The sequence below is a fragment of the Hordeum vulgare genome, chromosome 7H (genome assembly GCF_904849725.1).
Source record: "Hordeum vulgare subsp. vulgare chromosome 7H, MorexV3_pseudomolecules_assembly, whole genome shotgun sequence".
NCBI lineage: Eukaryota > Viridiplantae > Streptophyta > Magnoliopsida > Poales > Poaceae > Hordeum > Hordeum vulgare.
The window spans coordinates 517,502,783-517,528,585 of record NC_058524.1 but is presented as its reverse complement, the minus strand read 5'-3'; the positions used below and the strand labels follow the sequence as shown (position 1 = coordinate 517,528,585).

Here is a 25,803-nt window from a genome sequence, read left to right as displayed (position 1 = left end):
TGGCTAACCTTCGGATTCATCTCCAGTCTCACCGTCTGCGTCGCTACCGTTGTGACTACGAGGGGATGTTGAGTATCGTGGTTGTTTAGGAAACATAGATAGACTATGATTTGTTACTGTCTTGACTTGTACTCCAAGATGATCATGTACTCCTATATATATATGTCCATGAGGCTCAAGCAATAAACAACTATTCCACCAATCCCTCTTTTCCCTAGAAAACCCTATTTGACGGAGTTGCCAACGAGCGACAGGGTTTGGGCCGGCCCGTTAGCACTTTCATCGATCCCGGTTTTGGGAACCTTCTAGAGGTTTCCAACCGTTTTTTTCGTTTTTGGGAGCTTTCTAGAAGATTCCCCGAACCGGTTTTTTTGTTTTCTTTTTTCTTTATTCTTTTTTGTTTCTTTTTTTCTGTTTCTGATTCAAAATGTTTTGGATTTTCAAAAAAAATCCGGAATTTAAAAAATGTTCCGGAATTTTAAAAAATGTTTTAAAATTTAGAAAAATGTTCAAAATTTGAAAAGATGTTCTGGAAATTTTATCAAAATGTTTCAGATTTTTCAAAAAAATGTTCCGAGGAATTTTATTAAAAAAATCGTATTTTTGAAGAAAATGTTCTGTAATTTGAAAAAATATTTCGGAATTTGAAAAAATGTTTGCAAATGTTCATATTTCTGAAAAATGTTCGCGCTTTCAAAACAATGTTTCCTTTTCAAAAAATAGTAAAAAGTTTGAAAAAATGTTCGCAGAAATCAAAAGGCGTTCAATTTTTTTGAAAAAAGGTTGGCATATTTGAAAAAATTATCATGTTTTCAGAAAAATATTCAGTTTTAAATGAGTTCAAATTTTTGAAAAGGTTCATCTTTTACAAAATGCAGTATCCGTAGTACCATTTGCTCGCATGTATTTCTCTTTTACTGTATTTTCGATCTGATGCTACAGTAACTCACTAGTGAGCCAGCCCAGGTCTGACTCGTCCTGTGCGTTTCCTCTGCAGTCGGACGGAGAACGCGTCGTATAGGAGCTCCCCTTTTCCCTTTCAACAGGTATAGTACTTGACGAATGTGGGCTTGGACCTTCGTGGGCATTTGCTGGGTTTTAAGTCACCATGGGCCTATCGTGTGCAAAATACCCTCATCAGTCCTCGACATGCCCATCCAGCTCTCGCTCCCGCCGAGCTACTGCTGGTGGAGGTTTGCCTAAAAAAAAGCAGAAGAGGAAGTGGGGAATTAGGGCAGAAACGGAGACTCGCTGAAAAGTGGGTCCCATGTATAAGAAATTTTATAGAGACTGCAGTTTTACAGAATCTGGATCTAGCAGCACTCCAAGGCCTGTAAAATTACTTTACAGTGCGCTCATCATACATAATGGGGATTTTACAGAACCTGCTAGAGTTGCTCATACAAGCCTGGAAGGTTGCATGCATCCTCATCATATTTGTGTATCAATATGGAATCCAGAAAGAAAAAAAAGTACATCCATATTTACACTGGCAAAAATGGAAGGACAAAAGAAGAGTTTGTTCCAAAAATTGTCTGTTGGCTTTCAGTTCCTACTACCGTTGTTGGAAGCTCAACTTCTTGAGGCAAATAGCATACATGAAGGCGAAGAACACTGCAAAGAGCACAAGCACCGGTGCAACGACCGCCATGAAGCTCCTATGGTATCCAAAATGATGAGTTATGTAGTAACTGATTGTCTGGTCCGATTGGCCTGGGACGGAGATGGTCTCTTCCAGGTCTCCATATTGTGTCACTATGAGCCCATAAACTGTCCATGCCAATGGGCAAATCCAGTAGTACCAGATCCACCATTTGGGGATTTTCTGGACAAAGCAAGAGCAAACAAAGTTATTGGTCTTAGGAGAGAGAAGGAACTGCAACAATATTCTAATCAAGAAACAGAACTCACCGGTCTCGGGATGAAGAATCCAGAGAAAAGGTTGAATAGGGAATAGAAAGCTGCGGCGAAGATGGCTGCAACCTCATGGTTTGGTGAGATTGATACAGTCATCATCCCGTAGTAGGTGAAGTAGAGGAAGGAAAAGTAGGAGACAAAGAAGAACCAGAAGAACTTGACAACTGTCCACTGGAAGCCCATCATCGCGTATATGATGAGGGTGTAATACGAGGTTTGGACGAAGACATAAGGAATCTCCATGACAACCTGAAGCAAAACACAAGGCTTGAGATACCCAAAAAAGCCAATGACAACCTTGCTACTTCAGCTATCACCGTGTTCAATTATCTCTACTCTTACCTGAGCAATTGCATACGGCATTGCAGAGTACATCCCAGCAGCCCTCTCCCGGTAGAAAACTGTTCTCTCAACTGAAACAATTGGTTGAACGCTAGAACAGTTGTTGATGCCGACGAACATCACTGCTGTGTACATTGCTCCAATGACCATTCTAAGAGTATTGGCATCTCCCCTGCATCATAGGGCACCAAAAATTCAGATGCTGATACATTAGGTTTAAGGAGTCAAGGATGAAGATAAGTACAGTAATTACATATTGGTGCCAATCTTCCAAAAGATGGAGCCAAGCAGCAAGGCTGTGAACAAAGTGAAGAAAAATCTGACAAGGTTGTAATCTGGGCTGCGCCAATAGGTCAGCCAATGCTTCCAGAGGCAGACTTTGAACTGCCCTATAATCGATTGAGAATATTCTGTAGGAAAATACAGATCTGATGTTCCTGATTCTGGTTGACTTAGCCGGTTGACCAATAACTTGTTGTGCCTGGAAATACAGCCGGTGTATTCCATGAGAAATTTGTTACATAAAGTTCTATGTCTATTATAAAATTTGAGGAAAACACTAGAGGTCCATGCGACAAAAAACATGTTTTGCTTACTTGTACAGATCTGAATTCCTGTAGTAGTCAGCAAAATCCATATTAAGGCGTACTTCTGCAGCAACTGAACTGACCTCAAGCATCCATGTTGCAGGATTGTACTTATCTTTGATATTAGGCACTCTAGGAATTGCCTAAGCATTAAACATAAGATTAGACATAAAAAAAATTGATTGCAGTTATTTATATGGTATCTCCCACTGAAAAAAAATCATCATCGTGTAAAACTATCTGTACCTCAAAGTATTCAACCATTTCCTCTGAGTTGCGACCCAGTTTCCCAGAGTATATAACCTGGCCTCCTCTTTTCAGTAATAGCAACTGCAGAAAAGATCGTGAGTTATCACTTAGTCGTAGAGAAGTTGAACTATCATTTAAAACTATTTTTCTATGTTCACTAGTCACCTCATCAAAAGCTTCAAAGATGTCAATGCTTGGTTGGTGGATTGTGCAAACCACAGTCCGTCCAGTGTCAACCGTGTTCCTCACTGTTCTCATAACAATTGCTGCTGCTCTTGCATCAAGACCTGATGTTGGTTCATCCATAAAAATGATCGATGGATTTGCGACAAGTTCCACAGCTATTGTTAACCTCTTTCTTTGCTCTGTTGAAAGCCCTGAAATTCCTGGCAGGCCGACTAAAGCATCCTTCAGATTGTCGAGCTCCACTAGCTCCATAACTTCATCAACAAATTGCTGAAACCAATGAAACATGTAAGATACGAGCTCGATAAAGCAAACAAAAACTTCCAATTTACATGAATGTTTCTTGACATATTTATCAAACCTCAAACATCTAATTAACTTAAACCAAGATCAAGGAGGTATACGCTGATTATAAAGCTAATGAAACTTCTTAATACAACTCGCTGAAGTAGCAAAATGATTTGATATTCCAATATAAGTTGAGAAACGACTAATGATATAGCATTCCGGGAGGCAAAAAGACACGACTTACTATCTTGATATCATCAGTGATATCTTGAACTCCGATCTTTTCAGGAAGACGCAAGAAGGCAGAGTATATCAGAGATTCTCTAATTGTGACCTGAGGTGAATGGATATCATTTTGCTCACAATAACCAGAAATCCTTGCAAATGTTGCTTGATTTTTTGGATAACCAGAAATTCTGATATCTCCTTCAATATAACCTCCAGTCTTTCTTCCAGCTAAAACATCCATAAGAGTCGTCTTTCCAGCTCCACTGACTCCCATGAGCGCTGTTAGCACACCTGGTCTAAATGATCCAGTAACCTCACGTAACAATTGGAGCCTATCATCCGTCACTCCTTGTTGTTTCATTTCCTATATAGATAAAAGGTGCTCGGAAATATTCCAGATTTTAAATTGAGAAAGTTAAGATAATAACATGACAACATAAAAGGTGCTCACTGCAGGCATGTCGACATAGTAGTTCACATCCTCAAAACACATGGATAGAGGGGAGAATGGAAGAACCATTCCTCTTCTTGGGGCAGATTCATTTCTGCCAACAGACTTGACTCGTGAAATCGCATTTGATGAACTATTGCCCAAACGAGTCATAAGTCTCATCTCTCCCATTTCCTCTGAAATACAGTTTTACTCATCAATTTTAGAAATTTTACTTATTCTATCATATTTTCGTATGACTTCAGTCAGAATTGCTTACTATTACTGGAACCATCCCTCAATTTCATCCTGCCATTTCTTCCTGTACTGTCATTACTAACTGCCTTTCTTGGGAGGCCATTGCGCTCTGCTTCCTTTGCAGTTTCTTCAGATATAACAGCTTGTGGTTGGCCCAAGGCTAATAAATAAAGAGTAAGTGGGTCACATAATGATCAAAATTTAATTATAAGAATTCAGGAGGTACTTAGATTAATGTTCCAGTACTTACGATTCAGATACGTGAGGGACATAGTGAAGAGCACATTGAAAAAGATTGTGAAACCTAACAGCCCTGCTGCTCCAATCCAGAACCAGTTTTTGTCAGTGAAGATGTCCGCGCCTTCTAGCATAGCTATACCTAGTCTGTTTGACACACCATTCTTGTCCTATCAGCATTAACACAGCTTGTTAGAAAAGCATGCACGTCAATCAGTGAAAGATCAGTGCTGCAGTGAGCTAACCGTTACAAACTTGTCCATCCACCGAGTAGCATAGAATTCATTCACTACTAGAGCATTATATCCATACACCAGCGGTGAAATCCAATAGCCCCAGATCCACCATTTTGGGATGAAGTCTGTTAACAATGGAGAGCAAAGGACTAGTCAGCAAAGCTGCAGCACTGACCTGCAGAAGTCAGTGCGAAGTAAAAATGAACAAGATAAGTAATCGACCTTTTGGCAGAAGAAAGCCTCCAAGGACAAAGAAGAAGAGAAGGAACAGGGCTCCTCCGGTGTGAGCAATGATCATGGATCTGCAGAGTGCAGCAATTGCTCTGAAAAGCCCAGCAGCCATCTGCTGGATCAAGAACACAAGTAGCAACTGCTTGAAAAACCTGCGGACAAAGATTGCAATTTAGCGGTCACAAAAGTGGTAGTTTCTGGTTCACATAACAAAGTGTTGTCTATTCGATATGTACCTGCCAGCTTCTGGGGCAAATCCCATAGTGTAGTATGTGACAACCACCCAGGCTGTGGATTCAATAATTGAAAATGGGATTGTGAGAACTACGTTCGGTAGTGTGAATATCCATGCAGGGTAGAAGAGGAGGTCCCGGTGCTTGTAGAACACAGGCAACCTTGTGATGGTCAAAGAGAGCTCAGCAAAACCATTGAACATGTTGACAACCAGAGTAAAAATCAGTGCTCCAATGTAGACAAAACCATCATCCAAATTCCTTGTGTTCATCTTGGTCCTTACAAATACCGTTGACGCAATAAGGGCTACAATGATGAGCTTCAGAGTTCACCGAGAAATAATGTCAAGTCCTTTGCATTGTGGATTTTAAGAAGTGGCGATATGGACATGAAAATTATGCCTACCTGTATGGTCTTGAAGATGTAAAGAAACGAATTGCGCTTTATGAGGAGCCACTCCTTCTCAAAGGATACCTTGAGGAGCTCTCGAGTTGACACCGAGTGCTTGGAGAAGACAAGGGCAGCCTGATGGCTGCGGCTCTTGTCAAATGGAACAGAGAGATGGTTCTCGAGTTGTAGCCCAACATGAAACCGCTTAAACCTCTGAGCAAATTCCGAGACTGAAATGTATCGGTACGGCCTCCGCCTGTCAGCCCAGTACTGCTCCTGATCCTTCTTTGATGTGACCTGAGAATTAGACAGATACAACGCTTTCATTTATATCATAACGTGGAACATTTGTTCCTTCAAAAAAAAATTGACATGGAATTTCAGGAACATAGTAATAACTAGGCTACTGCTTGGCGTTACCTCCTGAAGAAAGTCTGCGGTGCCCTTGCGCTCTGGGCAGCGAAAGCCACAGGACTCAAAGAATTCAAGGACATAATCACGGGGTCCCTGGTAAACAATCTGGCCTTCTGACAGGAGGATGATATCATCAAAGAGTTCAAAGGTCTCAGGGGCTGGCTGGAGTAGGGACATGAGGATCGTGGCCTCGCCCAAGTGCACAATCTGCTGCAGACATTTGACAATCTGGAAGGTGGTGGAGCTGTCCAACCCAGTTGATATCTCATCCATGAATAGCACCTTTGTCGGACCGACAATCATTTCTCCTGCAAATGCGAATGATTAAAATTATTTCAAAAACATGCTTCCTGGCGATGTTCCGAAATTCCTCTAATTCATCAATCAGTTATTATTACTCTATTACTAATAATAATAATTGTAATTATTATTACTATTTTCAAGGAACATGGCAGGAGTTCTAGCTTTTTAATTAAGAAATTAATACAGTTTGATAACAAGCAATCTCATGCTGACACCGACAATTGACCCCTCAACACAAAATCCGCGTGAAATTATTGGAAATTGTTCCTTTCGCGTTGGTATACATTTCTAAGCTAAAAACCAAGCTGCTTTGTGGATTGTACTTTTGGCTTCAATTATGTGGAATGTATTTTCTTTGCTTGGAAAATTGGCAGAAGCAATGCCCTTCCATAAAGAAGAAATACAACATACAATTTGAAAACAAAATATGTAATGGGTCTGTCTTGTTTGTAGAAAAGCAGAACAGGCCGGAAAAACTACTCATGCAAGAATGATCAGTTAGCAAGTGGCAACATACGTAAACTGCAACCTGCCCGTAATGTCAAATCCCCATGAACATTTTCGGCCATATGTTATTCCCTGCACTTCTGGTCAGTTTTTAGTAACTCGGTAAATTGTCATCACATAATAATTCTATGGCATAGGCTGCTGCTAAATCCTAAAAGAACAGGCAAGAAACTCTACCATGTCAGTGTCGTGATTAGTTGATCTAGAAGTTGGATCGTGGCGGTCGTTTGTACGTAAACCACAAAGTCTAGAAAGACCAACATTTTAGCAAACTCTTTCAGGAGGGCGTTCTAATTTTCGCCTAGATCCAAATTGACGTCCATCCGCGCTTCTCTCCCCTTGCTGGCCTCTAAAAGGAAAGAAACCAATGCTGGAAGCAGCAGCTCAACCTTCTTCAGTCATTTTGCATGTGCATGTGACAAATGATGAAATAAGCATGACACGATGATGAGATTACCGGTGGTGACGCGCTTCTTCTGGCCACCGGATATGCCCCTCTGCATCTGGTCGCCGACGATGGTGTCCGCGCATATGTCCAACCCCAATATCTGCTCCCAGCAAAACAAATAAAACAGTCAAAAACAAACATTTGATTATCACGTCCACGTCCATCGCAGTCAAGGTAATCAGGGTAAACTTTCGTTTCGTTGAAGTCATTCGTTAACCCGCGTCAAACTAGGGTTCATGGCTTGATAGGTGATAGCAACCGTTACCCGGCATGCAGGAAAAGCAGCGGTCTTGGCTGGGCATAAAAGCAAACAGGCCATGGGCATGTCACGATCTCAGTCGCAGGCGCGCTGTGCTGATCCGGCCATGGCATTGGCAATTTGGCATCAGCAGGACGAGTGGATAGCATTTCGCGCTGCCTTCGAGGGGAGCTCGTTTCGCCAGGGGCTGCTCTGTGCCTCGCCGGCACCCTGCAACGAGGTCGCCGGCGGGCCTCGTGGTGCCTCGACCTCGAGCGTGGTCCGGCGTTCCATAAGCGCATATCCAGCTATGGGAGAGCCGCGGTGATTGACGCATGGTGGCGTGGTGTGGCGTTGGCGACCAGGTGGCAACAGCGATGCGCTGGCTAGTGCAGCAAGCCCGGGGGGCGGTCCCGGGACGCGGCGGCGTTCTTCGACCCCGTGTGTTTCAACTTATACAAACCACTATGAAATATATTCCATCCGTTCTAAAATAAATAATTTTTAAGAGTTACTTATTTTAAAACGGAATGAGTACATTTTATCTTATCTTATCTTATCTTACCTACTAATAAATCTTTATCAAAGAAGAGGGAACCGGTGAAACACAAGTGGAAGAGACTAGAGGCAAGATTTATAAAGCTAAATGTGGATGCTTCATTCCATTCAGATGAAGGATCGGGTTCTACTGCAGGTATCTTACGAGATAAAAAGGATGGCTTTATTGCAGGGTTTTACAGATCCATTCCCTTCCCAGCTGACGTTGTCACGATTGAAGCAATGGCAATGCGAGATGGTTTACATTTGGTGAACTCCTTGGGCTTTAACAGGGTAGAAGCGGAATCAGATTCTTTGAGCGTCATCAAGTGTTGCCAAGGGCAAGATCAGTGGTGGGATGCAGCAGCGGCTGTCTTCGCTGAGTGCATAGATATGGCTACATCTATAGGAAATGTCATCTTTTCTCATTGTTTTCATGAAGCTAATTCAGTAGCTCATGAGCTAGCAAAGTTTAGTTTCTGTAATAAAGTTGAGGACAATTGGACTAATGAACCTCTTGAGTTCTTAGTTAGCCACTTGATAAATGATGTTTTGATTATTTGAGTTAATAAAGCTAGCCATGATGGCCTTTCCTCAAAAAATAAATAAAGCAAATAGTGCTTCTTCCGTACGTCATCCAAATTGTACTTAAAGTTGACTAAAATTACCCGCCAATGCCACCTATAAGTTATAAAAAACGCTTCACACAAGAAAATCACCGGACTGGGCCGGCCCATGTAGGCACCTCCTATATTACGCTCTGGGCGTTGGAAAAAGATGCAGCACATTTGTTTGGGCCGGCCCATGCGTGGGCGCCTGTTTTTTTAGTTTAGTTTTTTATTTTTCTTTTCAGTTCCATTTTGTTTTTCTACTTTAAATAATTTAAAACTTCAAACAACTTTTCTCAATTTTAAGAAACTAAGAATTTCGAAATAAAATATTCAAAAAAACATATTTCTTTGAGAATTCAAAAACTACTCAGGAGTTTTCAAAAATGTTTGCATATAAAAAAATGTTTAAACTTTGAGAAAATGTCAATAAAATAAAAAAAGTCAATGATTTTAAACAAAAGTGCGTGTAAAAATCTTAAAAACAGTGTGCCTCTGTTTTTAGTCTCATTTTTTATTTTCATTTTTCTGTTCCATTTTTTTGTTTAAATAATTTAGAACTTTGAAAAACTTTTCAATTTACAAAACTGGGAATTTTGAAATAAAAGTTTGAAGAAAATATAAAATGTTTGTGAATTCAAAAAATGCTCAGGATTTTTGTAAAAATATTTGCATATTCAGAAAAATGTTCATAATTTTGAGAACAATGTTGGTGAAAACAATAAAAGTCCATGATTTTGAAAAAAAGTTTGTGTGTTATTTTTTGAGTGCAATTGAAAAAAATGTTTGCTAATTCAAGAAATGTTCATGCATTTCAAGAAATGTCCTAAAATTTTAAAGATATAATATGATCAGCATCATTGGAGATTATAATTGTTTTTCTCCCGTTGCAACGCACGGGTCCTTTTGCTAGTATCTATATACTAGTAGAAAACAGGGTTTTGGTCCTGGCCTGGCCAACCCATTAGTCCCGGTTCTTCACGAACCGGGACCCATGGGGGGCATTAGTCCCGGTTCATCAGCCTAGGGGGGCGGCCGGGGCCTCGTGGGCATTGGTCCCGGTTCGTCTGGACCCATTTGTTCCGGTTCTAGGCACGAACCGGGACCAATGGGCCGCGCTCCTGGCCCACATCCATTGGTACCGGTTCGTGCCTTGAACCGGTATAGAAGGGGGGTTTTAGTCCCGGTTTATGCCACGAACCAGGACAAATAATTTGCCTATATATACCCATCGCCGCGGCAGAGCACTCTGCTTTTTTTTGGCCGGCGAGGGAAGGACATTTGGGTGCACTAGCTCACCTCCTATGCACATGAGGTGTTCGATGAAATGCCCGAGCCACACTAGTTAAGCTTTCTCCTCTCGAAGCTCGACCTCGGAGCTTCATTTTTCCTGAGATTTGTCTAGATTTAGGGCCTATTTGGGACTGCTCTACTTCAAAAAATCCAGCTCCGCTCTAGAAAACATAAGCCAAACGGGATAGCTTCACGATATACAGCTCCACAAAAAAACTAGAATCTGGGGTCCAACTTCTTGTTTTTTACGAAGCTCTTTAGGAGGTGCTCCATAAAATTGTAGAAGCTGGAGTTGGAGCGAAATTACCCACCACTACCACCCGTAAGTGGATACCCCTTTGTTTCTCCCCTCTCACTACAGGAATCAGCTTCTTTGCCGTCTGTCATCACACACGGCAAAGACTAAATCCCGGACGGCAAAGCGAATACCACAGACGGCAAAGAATCTCACAGTCGGTAAAATTTCTGCGTCAGCCTACGACGGCATCGTACCTTCTTTGCCGTCTGTCCTCCCAAAGCGGACGACAAAGCTCTTTGTCGTCGGCTTTCCATAGGAGCAGTCGGCAAAGTGCTCGAGACGGCAGCCAACAGGCGTTGCCTCCGTTAGGGGTTAATGGAGGCTTTGCCGTCTGCCTCCCCCTTATTCTTTGCTGTCTGCCTCCCCCTTATTCTTTGTCGTCTGCCTCCTCCTCCCCCCCTCCAGTCTTTGCCGTCTGCCTACTCCTCCCCCCTCCTTTGTGCCCTCTTCTTTGCCGTCTGCCCACCCTGGAGGCATACGGCAAAGAGCCTATATAGACACCCCAGGATGCACGGCTGGATGCCATGTGGCACCTTTGCCATCTGCCAGCTGATGGCATAGGTCTTTCCCATCAGCTCGCAGACGGCAAAGAGCCCATATAGTACCTGTTTTTTTGTTTTATATTATTTCACAACACACACACACACACACACACACACACACATATATATATATATATATATATATATATTTGACAGCACAATCAAATAGCGAAATCACCCACCACTGCCACCCGTAAGTGGATACCCCTTCGTTTCTCCCTCTCATCCAATCAAATAGATCCTTTTCACCAAATTTTCCATTCGTGAAGCTGAAGCTGGATAAAAGCCAAACATTCTCTTTGAAAGAGCTACAACTTCCGTATGAAACTGCTTCAAAGTGGATTTGGTGGAGCGGAGCTGCTTTTGATGGAGCAAAGCGGTCCCAAACAGGGCCTACGGTCTGTCACGCCTAAATTAACCCCTAAACCAGCCCCTTTAAAAAAAACCTCAGCTTCAGCCAGGTGCTGACGCGTGGATGCCTTTTGGTCCTGGTTGGTGTCACCAACCAGGACTAAAGGTCCCCCTGCCTGACCTGGCCGCAACGGCCACGTGGAGGCCCATCTGTCCCGGTTGATGTAAGAACCGGGACTAAAGGCCGAGGGCATTAGTAACGACCTTTTAGTCCCGGTTCTAAAACCGGGATAGAGGGCCCTTACGAACCGGGACAAAAGGCCCTTTTTCTATTAGTGATATAAGGTCATCAACAGTAATCAGGCAAATATTAATGATGTTTTTTGAATTAACAATTTGTTTAATATTTACATGTATATAATCATAATGACACTCAACTATTTTCTCCAGAGAGTGTTCTTGCATGTATGCAGTATATTAATGGTTTTAGTAAACGAAAAAAAAGTTAAATTATACTCCATCTGTCCTAAAAAATTGTTTTAAGTTTATCTAAAAATAGATGTATCAAAATATTAAAACATGACTAAATACGTTTAAATCTAAATAAATCTAAGACAAGGATTTTCGGACAAAGGAAGTAAAACATATATTAAATTTGACCTTGGTACTTGTAATTTCTGTTTATGACCTTGTATATAAAAATGGAGGAAGTAGCAAGATGCCGAAACAAACAGCTCCCCCCTACATTTCCTAAATACTTCCTCCGTTCCTAAATATAAATCTTTTTAGATGTTTCATTAAAAGACTACATAGACATATTTTAAAGTGTAGATTCGCTCATTTTGCTCAGTACGTAGTCTCTTAGTGAAATCTCTAAAAAATACTTATATTTAGAACCTGAAGGAGTATAGTACTGTATAAATCAAAATGTGATTTTCATTCGTATCTCGTTTGTATTGAAATTTTCAAAAGGTCTTATATTTAAAAACGAATGAAGTAGTATTTTCTAGTGAAATTAAGGGACAGTTCTTTGCAGCTTACATTAGCTTATTGCCAAATAATCCAAAAGTGCAAAACACGTGTGTTTGGCTTAACTTACTTTCAAGTACACTTCTTTCACAATGAAAAAAAACTGGGTAGTATGCTTCCGACAGAAGCTCACTTAAAAACGAAGGTGTATATTTATGTGTCACTAACCTTTGTATTATTTATGCAGAGAAAATGCTACTGTGTAGTACTACCTTCATGTTCGAAAGAAGAAGAAAAAACTATCGGCCCATCGCCCAAACTTGCATGCCTTTTTATCGACAGGGTTTTTCCCACCACCCACCCCATCGTTCCTATGCCGCCAAGACATGGACAACGGGTAGCCAATCCATCTCCCACCAATCCTTTATGTCCGGTCTTGGCTCGAGCCGAAGCAGGAGCTCCTCATGATGTCTTTCATCCTTCGATGATCCCCATCGGCTGTCGCCCCACTTCAACGGACGCCGCCCCACTCCGGCCGATGCGCCCTTGTTCCCCTCCCCTCCTCCTGGTCGTGATTATACCACAAATAAGCTGAAAAGACGGGCATTAAAAAAGCTGGATGGCTTATTATTTGGTGGTTATTTCCGCAAGAGCTCACCTGGAGCTTATTTTCACATGATAGCTCAAAGCAATTGGCCCTAAATCTGGGTTCATGCCATTTTCAATGCAATTGTCTGAAATACGTTCAAATGTACTACTTCGATGACATAGTTGATTCTGCTAGTGAAGTGAATTCACGAATTATTCGAAGCCAACTAAGGGTGAAACAAATAGAGTCTTCCATTATCTGAAGGGAATGGCAACCAAAATGTGTAAAACAAAAATAATGTTCTCTATCATATTATTTATAGCCTCCTGTCTCACTAAAAAAATTAAAAACTAGCTCTAGCCTTTATGGTTAGAGGGTGGGGACTTTTAGAGTGCGTGTTAAACACGAGACTCTATGGCAGCAAGAAAATTTTAGCTTCACCGAGCTCCCAGCCCACACCAATAGTGTCTTTGATCGGACAAAATCAATTCTACCACGCACGGGGTATCCCGTCCATAGATCCGCCGTCTGTGGTTGCTTTGAGATTTGTCCTACTTTTTTGGTTGTTTTTCTAAATTTGTGTTGTTTCAAAATATTTCATCAACTTTTTCTTCTCATTGTATGTATAATTGCACTTTTTTGTTGGTACACAATGAAACATAATGACACACTTTGAAACTAGAAAATAATCGAACAAATCAGTTTGAAACAATTTCTTTACAACAAATAATAAAGTAGAACAAATTTCTCTCCTGCCGACCGTTTCTCTCAAAAGGCTCGAGCCATCATAAAGCATATCATGCGAAGCGACCTCCATGTTTCCTTCCCGCATTGCCTCGGTTTCCCATCTTCCCTTCCTTTTTCCGCCCACGATGCCTCATTTTTTCGTTACCCCCTCCTTTCCCGTCTGTCTGTCGCCTACGCCTATAAAATGTCAACACCTCTCACCTTGCCTCATTTCTCGTCCCTTCATCCATCCCCAAATCCGAGGCTGCCTTCGCCTTTAGTTGACGGCTTGATGCATGTCACTCAGACGCCCCGCTCTCGCACTGTCATGTGGTTCACATGTGTGGTCGTACATGCTTCCTCCTCTTGTACCCCACCTCTCCCTGCTTTTGATGAGGCCACACCTTACACGGAGATGGACATAGCACCCCCTCCTAGTTAATAGAGAACACCATGCCATTGTGCCCCCGTAGCATCTCTCTACGAAGGCTTGGATTAGCTAGTCATTGTGGCTTCCTCCTCCCTTGTCGACTCCCATGCATGTGACTTTGATGAGAAACCACGACTTGTGTGGCATGGATGACGCAACGAAGGTCGCCTTGGAGATGGAACCCGTCAAGGTTGGGCCCGAGAAGGAGCTCATCACTTGTATGTAATGCAATCCCGCCACACCTATCCGGAATGGGAGATCACCTCCAATTTCTGCGTCAAAGCCAAGGACGAGAAGGAGCTTCCCACCTTATCGGATTGGGGTCTTGCTGCACCCAAGTCTCGCACTCAAGACCCCGTCTGATGGGTCATCTATCAGGCCAAGCTAGAGCAGCGAAAGAACGAGTATCCCGACGACCACCACCATGATCGTCCTACGTAGTCTAAGTATTTATAGACTACCAATATGTAAACTAGAAGCATGTTTTTATTTTGCGAGTAATTCAACATAATATGATATACATTGTTTAGAAGGGGGTTAAGTTGTTGTTGGAGTGCTTGAGGTTGTTGTTGTTGTTGAAGTGACAACATAATACGCCATACAATATATGTACAATGTTTAGATTTCAAGTTCCAAATTCAAAATGACGCATTCGCATTGTTGTTGAAGTGCTTGAGGTTGAAATGTGAAAGCTATTGGTTAATACTAATACGCCATATACAAGTTGAAATATTTGTATTTGGACACACATGGAGAAACATGAGAGAAGAAAGTTATGAAGCTTGTAGTTTAGGTAATCTGAGTTTGCATAGTTGCCCCATAACATTTTAAAAAATATAATGTACTTCAAAATAGTTTTAAAGGAATTTGCTAAAGTTGTTGTAATAAAAAGAATTGTACCCTGAGGGTGTAGTCTATCTGAAGGCTGCTCTCAACTCCTTCCATTGAAGTGCCCTGGAGATAATAAATACATCATTGAAGTGCATGTTGCAGAAAACGTATGCTTGGAAGCAAAACATGGTTGGCTACTAGCCTACTAGTATTACGCATTACTTAAATAAGTTCATTTCATAGGATGCTTCCTTTTTTGTCAACCATTCCTTTTTTTGTCAACCATCGATGGAACACAAGTGTCATCCTCTATTTCTAAATAGGTACTCCAACCAACTATCTAGATTTTTTTTCCAAACATGCCACATTGGCAAGTTATGTATGTCCATCGCATCGTCAATTTGTTATCTCATGCATGTGGTGTGGTGTGTGGAGAATCATCTATTCCTAAATAGTTGCCTCCCACTAGTGATTTTTCCTACTATAGTTCCAAATTTATCTTGATTTGAATGTTTCTAAAATTGTATAGGATTGGTACAACAACAGAAGATTTGAGATTTGCTTCCTTTTGCGTTTGGCTTTTCTGACTATGTTTCTACAATTGTACAATCTTGCTGCTGAATAAGTGTATCCTTAAATGAATCAGTAGGTTGCACCATTTTTTCGATGGAATACCCAAGGAGAGAAATTTGGTATCGAGGATTAGTCTACCTGAATTAACTAGTAACACTCTGAAGTCTGAATGCAGAATATGGATGTGGCGTGTTCCATTTGCGCTTCTAGGTTCTAACTATACAATATATTGTAAGCTCCATCGGCCAAGCAATGAAATAACTCTTCTCCACCATCGCTATTGGTGGTGAGTGCAGCTAGCTAGCTAGTTGTTTCGATATTTCCTTTGTGTTATCGTTATATTACTTTCCTCTATGTGAATTGTGTTATTGATCTATTTGGTATGGTTTTTTCTGTTCCAGCTTCAGGTGCTACAATAAGTTATCCCTTGTCCACTACTCCCTCCGTTCCATAATGTAAAATGTTTTTGCAAGTTATGCTAGCTTGCAAAAACACTATACATTGTGGGACGGAGGGAGTAAATGTGATATATATAGAACCTCCATCTTGCCTATATGTACGGCATGCCATATTGATTGACAACTAGAAAGTTATTCAATTTTACCGAATAATCTGATACATCCATTGGATCCAAAAACCTCTTTGTTTTCCTTATGTATCAAGCAATTGAGGCTTCAAGCTACAAGACTAGTACTACCATCGCACCTATATATATTTATGTCCATTCAATTAGTTCCATGCATATTATGCATACATATGCTAATTGTTGCAATATGCATCTTAGATTCTTCCTTCCTCATACAACATCTCCCTAAAGTTTGATAGAAGTTTCACCATAACGCACGGGTTATCTACAAATTAACTACAGGTAGCACTACATATTAATTGTTGATAGTTGGGTTAATAATTGAACAGAGAAGGTGAAAGACACACGTGCATATAACTATTGGATATTGGGCATTTTCTATTCCTAAATATTGAACCATTATTTTTAAATTCTAGATGGGTACAGGTGTTTTTTTAGATGGGCCTATCTAAATAAAAGAGAGACGAAACTATATAAGAATTGACTTGAGATAGTATTTTTTCAATAAATACTTTTGTTTAACTTATTACCAAAATTCCTCTGAACGTTAAATTGATACTTTATGTTTGCAGTGTGGTAATAATATCTCAAAACTAAATGTCTGTAATCATTTTCAGTAGGCTAGACTCCAACAACGCCAAGATGTTAATATCTTTCTCTAAAAAATATTTTTTTTGAGTCACCTCTGAAAAACTACTTAATACCTTCATAAAAAGGTCAACCTCCGGCTCGGGCCGGATGCGGGCCTCCTTCTCCCTCCTCGCCAGCTCGGTCAGGAGATCTGCATCAGAATATATTTGTCACCCCATCATTCAGAACCCTCAATCATTCACCACCACTTGCACCAAAAAGCCAAGCCAGCAAAGTCCTCCGATTGAAATTTAATTCTCCACGCAATCCATGCACAGCTAGCTAGCTATCTAGGTGAAGGGTTGGTGCACTTACCGTACTTGGTGCCGACGCCCTGGCACCTGGCCGAGAAGTCGAGCGTCTCCTTGACGGTCATCGCGCCGACGTGCACGTCGGTCTGGCTGATGTACGCCGCCGTCTTCTGCGGCACAAACTTGTCCAGCGGGTACCCATTGTAGGCCACCTCACCGTTGCACCTCAGCGACGGGTCTAGCTTGCCGGCCAGCGCCAGCAGCAGAGTCGTCTTCCCCGACGACGGCGGCCCCAACAGGAGGGTCATCCTCGAGGGCCGGATGGCGCCAGAGACATCCTTGAGGATGGTGAGCGTCGCCTGTCGGCCCAGCCGCATGCCGAGGAGGCCCATGGCGCCCTCAGCGGTGTTGCGCATTGTGTTCAACAACGTCGGCAGCGCGCGGCTACCCACTTGGCACTGCGCCTGCACCGTCAGCCGCTCAAACCGCACCTCCACTGTTGGAAGCTCGATGCCCACCCTGCATGCAGAGATGTGCGATGATTTTCAGCTTGGATTTTTTTTCCTTGCAAGCCTGTCTCTTTTCTAAAACTAACTCATAATAAGCAGGAGTAACACTCTAAATAGAACAATTGTTACACATTAAATAGAGGATCTACCAAATGTTGCAATTGGGACTATAAATAGTCATGTATATATGCGGAAAGACACGTTCCCTAACGAAAACATATCTCTTCACAGAAAGGCATATTAGAAAAAAGAATGGAAAAGTGCAAATATTACCAGACTAATAACAAGTTACAAAATTCAGTTCGTAATACCATCAAAAAGAAAATTCAGTTTGTAACATCCCAAAAGACGTGATCGTTAAAAATGCCTTAACTATGCAAGAAAAAAAATACTAATGTACCAGAAACTAATATCTCAACATCAATAACACTTGGAACTGCTCAAGAAATAAAGAGACTGCAACGCGCAAATTCAATTTAGCTCCCGGGTGCTCCTGTGTGTCAGTGCGTGGAAATGATTTTTGAAAAGTAAAAAAAATCCAACAAACCTTTTACGTATTCATAGTCGCATCCAAATGTTACCTTCAAAGTTTTACGCAAAAAGGTTAAACATTTTGGCATGTGCAAATAAAAAAAATGAACATCAAATGCTATTCTAAAATGTCACCCCAAATTTATTTGTTTCACCAACGAAATACTACAGCTCGGTTTTCGCATAAAAATTATCAAGTATGTTTGCGACACTAACACGAACATTAACAAAAAATTGAGAATTTTTGAAAAATATTTTACTATTTCCTTTGTGTTACTGTTCATCCGGAGCAAATGCTCTCCGGAGCCAAAACGCCTCCCTGTGTAACGCTTATAAAAGGATACTTAAAAAGGGAGACTATGCTCATTTTGTTGGATGCCAATTTTATTTATTTCACCGATGAAATATTATAGCTCGGTTTCGCATGAAATTGTCAAGCATGCTTGCGACACTAACACGAATATGCAGAAAAAAATAAGAAAATTTTGAAAATATTTTACTATTTTCTATGTTTTACTATCCATCCGAAATCAAATGTTCCTCGGAGCCAAAATGCCTGCCTGTGTAACGCTTATAAAAGGGCACTTAAGAAAGGAAGACTGTACTCATTTTGTTGAATGCCAAATTTATTTATTTCATCGACAAAATACTACAGCTCGGTTTTGCGTGAAAATTGTCAAACATGATTGCGACACTAACACAAATATTTACAAAAAAAAGAGAAATGTTTGAAAATATTTTATTACTTTTGTGTTACAGTTCATCTGAAAGCAAATGTTCCGGGAAGCCAAAATGTCTCCCTGTGTCACGCTCATACAAGGATGCTTAAAAGAGGGAGACTGTACTCAGGACGCGCTTGGTATGTCTGTATTTTAATACAAATGTATTTAACTTACCGGTGTAAATTACTGGGCTAGAGCATTTTTTAGCTGGAAACCAAAACGACCATGGGATGTCTGTATTTTTTACAAGTGTATTTAGCAGAAAAACTACAATCCAAACAGGGCCTCAGTGGTAGAGACAAGGGGACCAGCAGGGCCCTGCTCCCCCTAACAACACTGATTTAGTCCTAATATGCATGTGATAAGATGATTATTTGCTACTAAAACAGTGCAAGTTAGTGGGCTGGCACTCCTCAACATGGATTAAAACAGTGCAAATGTTCAACTCGGTCTCCCTCACTCATTTTTTCTGGCTCCGCCACTCACTGTACTCATTGTGTTGGATACCATAAAGTTGATGTGCTCTCCTATTGGACCTAAAAAAATTAAAGTTCAAACAGTTTAAAATAATACTTCCTCCGTTTTAAAATAAATGTCTCAACCTTAGTACGTACAACTTTGTACTAGAGCTAGTACAAAGTTAAGACAGTTATTTTGGGACTGAGGGAGTAATAATTAAGTTCAAAGATTAGTCAACAAAAGAAGAAGTTGATGTGTTGATGTCATGAACTTTGTTCTCATGCACTTGTACTTAGTCATTCGAAAAAATGAAAAAGAAAAAAAGAGGCACTCTACTTAGTAGCACACACGAATATGAATGACAAAATGACTAACTGCAAACGCGTTGCTCAAGTGGATTACGTAGTAATGTTTTCTTAAAGTTATAATCGAAGGAAAAAGATATGAAGTTATTCGAATTTTTTGAACTTGATGAAGCAGGGGGCTGCAGCCTGCATGCGCACTGCATGGGCGCTGAGGCTGAGCGGAGTAAAACGTACATGTCGATGCGGTCGCGCAGCTTCTGGAGGAAGCGCTGGTTGTCCTCGTCGGCGACGCGGAAGACGCGCTCGATGAACTCCTGCCGCTCGCTGACGTCGAGCCTCCGCACGTCCACCTCCTTGTACTGCTGCTGCTGCTGCCGCATGCCTTGTGCTGGCGCCTCGGCCGAGAATATGGCGGTCCTCATGCGGCTGTGGGTGGGCAGGCGCTCGATGGCGGCCCAGCGCAGCGCCTCCTCGTCGTCTTCGCTGCCTGCCCTGCTCCCGCCGCCGCCGCCGCCGTGCAGGAACGCCTCGTCGACGCCCCAGTTATCCGTCCCCATGCCACGGCTGATGCTCCGGCTCATCCACCGCCCCGAGTCCCACACCCGCTCCATCGCGCTCGCGGCGAGCTTTGATTATCCGGCCCGCGCGCGCGATCGGAGGAGGTATAGCGCTTGCCTGTGGGCAGCGAGCGGTTGTGCTCACTGCTCACTCGCTAGCTTTAGCTCGATCTGTTTGCGTTTGCTGGGCTAGCGGAGGGCAGAGTCGGGGGGTGGCGCGCCCGCCGCACTTTATAGCAGCTCTCTGTATGCGGCCCACATAACCAGGCCAGTCTGATCGTACAGACGTCGTACGTATAGCAACTCTCTTTGCACGACGCGGTAAGCCTTCTGAAGCAGTTAATTGACGAAATCCACATCCCCGGGGACGACGATCGGCCTACTGCTGCTCGGCATGGACAACGGATGCGCCGATGGAGGTAGGTAGCAGCACATCGGACTTTCTCGACATTTCGTGCGGCACTAAACAAACCTAGCGTCGCTGCTCGACAGTGCAAATTGTTGCAGTTCAGTGAACTGCGCAACTGCGGACGCATCGACGACCGGGTAGTTCGTCCTAGTTTACCGCCAGTCGCAGTCCCCCATTGAAACCGTCTCGAGATAGACAGAGCGCCGCGGAACTTGGTGGCTGATGATGCATGGAAACGGGCGCAGGCGCGGTTGGTGGCTGCGTGATGCCATCGACGACGACGTACGGCGCCACCAGGGCTTCCCCGGCCAAAGTCGCCTTGGATTTCCGCACACAAACGACCTCGTCGTGTCGCTGCTAGTTTGTTGCAACAACTGGCTAGTGGGTCGACCGTTCAAAAAAACTGGCTAGTGGGTCGAAGTTACTGTGACTGATAACGAGCGATAAGATACTCAAGAAAAAGGTTAACTGATAACGAGCGATAAGATAGTAGAATCTTTGACGGGCAAGTACGGTGATGGTGCCGGGTTCGTTTTGTAGTGCACACATGCGTATGGCTATGGCAAGTGTCACGATTGGTGCAGCAGGCTGGTTGTTACCTCACTAGGTGGTGTTCATTTGTGGAATCTGTCGTTTGCAGTGCTTAGAGCATCTTTAGTAGAACCTTCGAACCCTTAAAAATAACCGCTTTTTTACAATTTTCATCGGAAAAACGGCGTAGACTAGAACCCTTAAACCCGTAAAAAAAATTAGAGATCCAACCCTCAAACCCTTCCCAGCCTGTAGAAGTGAGGGTTGGGGGGGGGGGGGGGGGGGGGAACTGTCCCCAACCCGCACTCATTTTCCCACCTCGCGCGGGAGGCAGTTGGTTCCCCCGCGCGGGAGGAATTCGCTCGGCCGCCGCCGCCCCTTCGCGCCCCGGCCATCGACCCATCGCCCCTCCGCGCCCCGGCCGCTGCCCCTCCGCGCCCGCCGCCCTCCGCATCTCGCCCCGCCGCCGCCCCGCGCTCCGGCCGTCGCCCCGCCGCCCCTTCGCGTCCCAGCCGTCGACCCACCGCCCCTCCGCGCCCCGGCCGCTGCCCCTCCGCGCCCGCCGCCCTCCGCATCTCGCCCCGCCGCCGCCCCGCGCTCCGGCCGTCGCCCCGCCGCCCCTCCCCGCCCCGGCCACCGCCGCCGCCCACCGCTCCCCGGTGAGATTTTCTTTTTACGTTTTAAGTTTTAAATTTTTGCTTCATTGGCACTAATTGTAGCCACTTGGTATGTAGATGGACTCATTGTCGGATTCGTAGGATTGGTCGTCATCCGACGATTCGGACATTGACGAGTTGTTGCAAGACAACGACGTCGAGATGATGAGCCTCCTCGTCGACGTGCAAGCGTTTGAAGACCGCGTGAGGCTTTTGGATCAGAGGAGAGGGTCGAAGATGGGGCGACTCACCATCTACCGGAACCGCGCTCTCGGACACGAGCATTTGATGCGAGACTACTTCGCGGAGGTACCTACATACCATCCTCGTCTCTTTCGCAGAAGGTACCGGATGCGTCGTAGTTTGTTTGTGAAGATTGTCACCGATTGTGAGGCCGCCTCCTATTATTTTAAACGTCGTAGATCCGCCGCCGATATCATGGGGTTTAGTGCATATCAAAAGATATCGACGGCAATGCGGGTACTCGCTTATGGCATACCCGCGGATTATACCGACGAGTATCTTCGCATTGGGGAAGATACAACCACGGAGTCCGTCCGTAGGTTTGCCAAGTTGGTCATCCGGTTGTATGGTGAGCAGTATCTTCGGGCACCAAACGAGGAAGATACAAAGAGATTAATGGAAATGAATGAAAAAAGGGGATGGTCGGGGATGCTTGGTAGTCTTGATTGCATGCATTGGAGGTGGAAAAATTGCCCAAAGGCATGGCAGGGAATGTATTGCAGTAAAAGCCGTGATGCTACCATTGTTCTTGAGGCCGTAGCATCGGAGGACACATGGATTTGGCATGCATTCTTTGGGTTGCCGGGAACACTCAATGATATCAATGTCCTCAATAGATTTCCTTTGTTCAAAAGATTAATTTCTGGGGATGCTCCAGCTTGCAACTACAAAGTCATGAACAATGAGTACTCAATGGGATACTATCTCACCGATGGCATCTATCCCGAATGGGCAACTCTTGTGAAGTCCATCAAGGAGAAAAATGGGGTGCCCTTAACAAGAAAACAGGCTCATTTCACCAAGGCACAAGAGGCAGCCCGCAAAGATATTGAGAGAGCTTTCGGTGTTTTGCAAGCAAGGTTTGCTATAGTTCAGGGTCCAGCAAGGTTTTGGGACAAAAAAACCTTGATTAACATCATGAAATGTTGTGTGATTCTACACAACATGATCCTAGAGGATGAGAGAGGGTTAAACCTCCCTTGTTTCTATGACAATGTTGGTACCCGTGTGCAACCGGAAAGAAACCCTTCTCGCATACAAGCTTTTCTTGAAGCACATCGTGAGATTGAGGATGGAAGCACTCATGGTCGGCTCCGGGATGATCTAGTAGAGCACCACTGGCATTTGGATGGGCGGCGCATTGGCCCATGATGTATCTTTGTTTTACTTTTCTATGTCCTATTTGATTCGAACAATTGTTGTAATTTGCTCAAACATTGTTGTAATTATTTGAATGATTATTGTTTTATTCGGTGTTGTAATAATAACTAGAATGATTATTGTTTTATGTCAAATGTGATTGAATTTGTGATATGTCATATGATGAAATGTGATGAAATGTGTGATATATGAAATGACAGTTTTAAGGGTTGGGGTTGGGGCAAAGACTAGAACCCTCAAACCCAACCCTTATAACGGAATATTCCGTTATAAGGGTTGGGTTTGAGGGTTCTAGTCTTTGTCCTTGTTTTTCAACCCTTAAAAGTGTAAAAAATGGGCAATTCTCAACCCTTAAAACTGGTTTTATATTTAAGGGTTTGAGGGTTCTACTAGAGATGCTCTTAGTGCGGTGTCGTCCCATACAGATGAAGATAGTGGTTTGAAAAAACATAGATTGTTTTATTTTTGCCAAATAAATGAAGATAAATAAGGTATTAGTGCAAATGAAAACAAACAACATTTTGGCGGCCTTGGTCTTCGCGCAAGGGATTGTTATTCTGACTTCGTCCTTGGGAGGCTGAAAAGTAGCTGAAAAGGAAGAATTGAGTGTACTGTGTAACCATGTGAGATCATCCAAAAGTCCAAATCACCTCAAACAAACTTCAGTCAGCCAATCAAAATCCTCTTTGTAATGGCCAAACAAATGTTTCATGTATCAGCTATAGACATTGGCCAGAGGTATGACTCCTAGCTTTAGGACTGGGTACGCCGCCATTGCTTCGACACTACCACACTCGTTATCTTACCTACTAATAAAGCAAATACTGTGGGCTGAAGGGAGGATACCCGCTTCCTCCCGTAAAAGTAGGATCGCACCAGGCGATCAAGGGAGGCGACGAGGGTTTCTTGCGCACCGACCGTGACGCCACCGGTTCCCTCTCTCTCTGTTGGCCGCTCCGGCGGCGGGAGGGAGGGGGGACCTCGGGTCTGTTCGCTAGGTGGGTGTGTGGTAGGGTTAGGGTTGAGGGAGACGCTGCCGAGGCCGTTGCGGTGGTGTCGCGTCGGAATAAGTTTCTTCGGGCTCCATTCGCGGTCAGGCGAGACTTTTGCCTTCGTATAGGAGCCAACGGGGTTGGGGTGTTGGGGAACGTCGCATGGGAAACAAAAAATTTCCTACGCGCACGAAGACCTATCACGGTGATGTCCATCTACGAGAGGGGATGAGTGATCTACGTACCCTTGTAGACCGTACAGCAGAAGCGTTAGTGAACGCGGTTGATGTAGTGGAACGTCCTCACGTCCCTCGATCCGCCCCGCGATCAGTCTCATGATCTAGTGCCGAACGGACGGCACCTCCGCGTTCAGCACACGTATAGCTCGACGATGATCTCGGCCTTCTTGATCCAGCAAGAGAGACGGAGAGGTAGAAGAGTTCTCCGGCAGCGTGACGGCGCTCCGGAGGTTGGTGATGACCTTGTCTCAGCAGGGCTCCGCCCGAGCTCCGCAAAAACGCGATCTAGAGGAAAAACCGTGGAGGTATGTGGTTGGGCTGCCGTGGAAAAGTCGTCTCAAATCAGCCCTAAAACCTCCGTATATATAGGTGGGAGAGAGGGGACCTTGCCTTGGGGCTCAAGGAGCCCCAAGGGGGTCGGCCGAGCCAAGGGGGGAAGGTCTCCCCCCCAAACCGAGTTGGACTTGGTTTGGTGGGTGGGAGTCCTTCCTTCCCTTCCCACCTCCTTTTTTTCTCTTTCTCTTTGATTTTTCTTTCTAATGCGCATAGGGCACTTTTGGGCTGTCCCGCCAGCCCACTAAGGGCTGGTGCGCCACCCTCAAGGCCAATGGGCTTCCCCGGGGTGGGTTGCCCCCCCCCCCCCCGATGAACTCCCGGAACCCATTCGTCATTCCCGGTACATTCCCGGTAACTCCGAAAACCTTCCGGTAATCAAATGAGGTCATCCTATATATCAATCTTCGTTTCCGGACCATTCCGGAAACCCTCGTGACGTCAGTGATCTCATCCGGGACTCCGAACAACATTCGGTAACCAACCATATAACTCAAATACGCATAAAACAACGTCGAACCATAAGTGTGCAGACCCTGCGGGTTCGAGAACTATGTAGACATGACCCGAGAGACTCCTCGGTCAATATCCAATAGCGGGACCTGGATGCCCATATTGGATCCTACATATAATCCCATATGTCATTCCCTTTGTCCTTCGGTATGTTACTTGCCCGAGATTCGATCGTCAGTATCCGCATACCTATTTCAATCTCGTTTACCGGCAAGTCTCTTTGCTCGTTCCGTAATACAAGATCCCGCAACTTACACTAAGTCACATTGCTTGCAAGGCTTGTGTGTGATGTTGTATTACCGAGTGGGCCCCGAGATACCTCTCCGTCACACGGAGTGACAAATCCCAGTCTTGATGCATACTAACTCAACTAACACCTTCGGAGATACCTGTAGAGCATCTTTATAGTCACCCAGTTACGTTGCGATGTTTGATACACACAAAGTATTCCTCCGGTGTCAGTGAGTTATATGATCTCATGGTCATAGGAACAAATACTTGACATGGAGAAAACAGTAGCAACAAAATGACACGATCAACATGCTACGTCTATTAGTTTGGGTCTAGTCCATCACGTGATTCTCCTAATGACGTGATCCAGTTATCAAGCAACAACACCTTGTTCATAATAAGAAGACACTGACTATCTTTGATCAACTGGCCAGCCAACTAGAGGCTTGCTAGGGACAGTGTTTTTGTCTATGTA

At 43.8% G+C, this 25,803-nt stretch overlaps 1 protein-coding gene across 1 annotated transcript; it reads right to left on the bottom strand.

The window, feature by feature from the left end:
• Positions 1-1,248: 1,248 nt before the first annotated feature.
• LOC123412747 (ABC transporter G family member 42-like) lies at positions 1,249-20,243 on the bottom strand. The gene is made up of 21 exons (XM_045105681.1): positions 19,698-20,243; positions 17,002-17,456; positions 16,761-16,837; positions 14,967-15,020; positions 7,495-7,585; positions 6,234-6,535; positions 5,829-6,110; positions 5,426-5,742; positions 5,181-5,341; positions 4,968-5,083; positions 4,736-4,892; positions 4,508-4,645; positions 4,249-4,424; positions 3,814-4,161; positions 3,261-3,551; positions 3,093-3,176; positions 2,856-2,989; positions 2,513-2,740; positions 2,260-2,431; positions 1,912-2,166; positions 1,249-1,825 (listed from the first exon to the last, which is right to left on the bottom strand). Exons 1-21 carry the CDS (start codon positions 20,072-20,074, stop codon positions 1,556-1,558), a joined length of 4,485 nt encoding a protein of 1,494 aa, XP_044961616.1. The 5' UTR covers positions 20,075-20,243; the 3' UTR covers positions 1,249-1,555.
• Positions 20,244-25,803: the final 5,560 nt, after the last annotated feature.

Coding starts and splice junctions, on each gene's coding strand:
- LOC123412747 (XM_045105681.1), bottom strand. CDS start 20,074: ATGGAGCGGGTGTGGGACTCGGGGCGGTGGATGAGCCGGAGCATCAGC. Junction 5,342..5,425: donor TTTGCCCCAGAAGCTGGCAG/GTACATATCGAA, acceptor CTTTGTCCGCAG/GTTTTTCAAGCAGTTGCTAC. Junction 2,990..3,092: donor AAATGGTTGAATACTTTGAG/GTACAGATAGTT, acceptor TTTAATGCTTAG/GCAATTCCTAGAGTGCCTAA.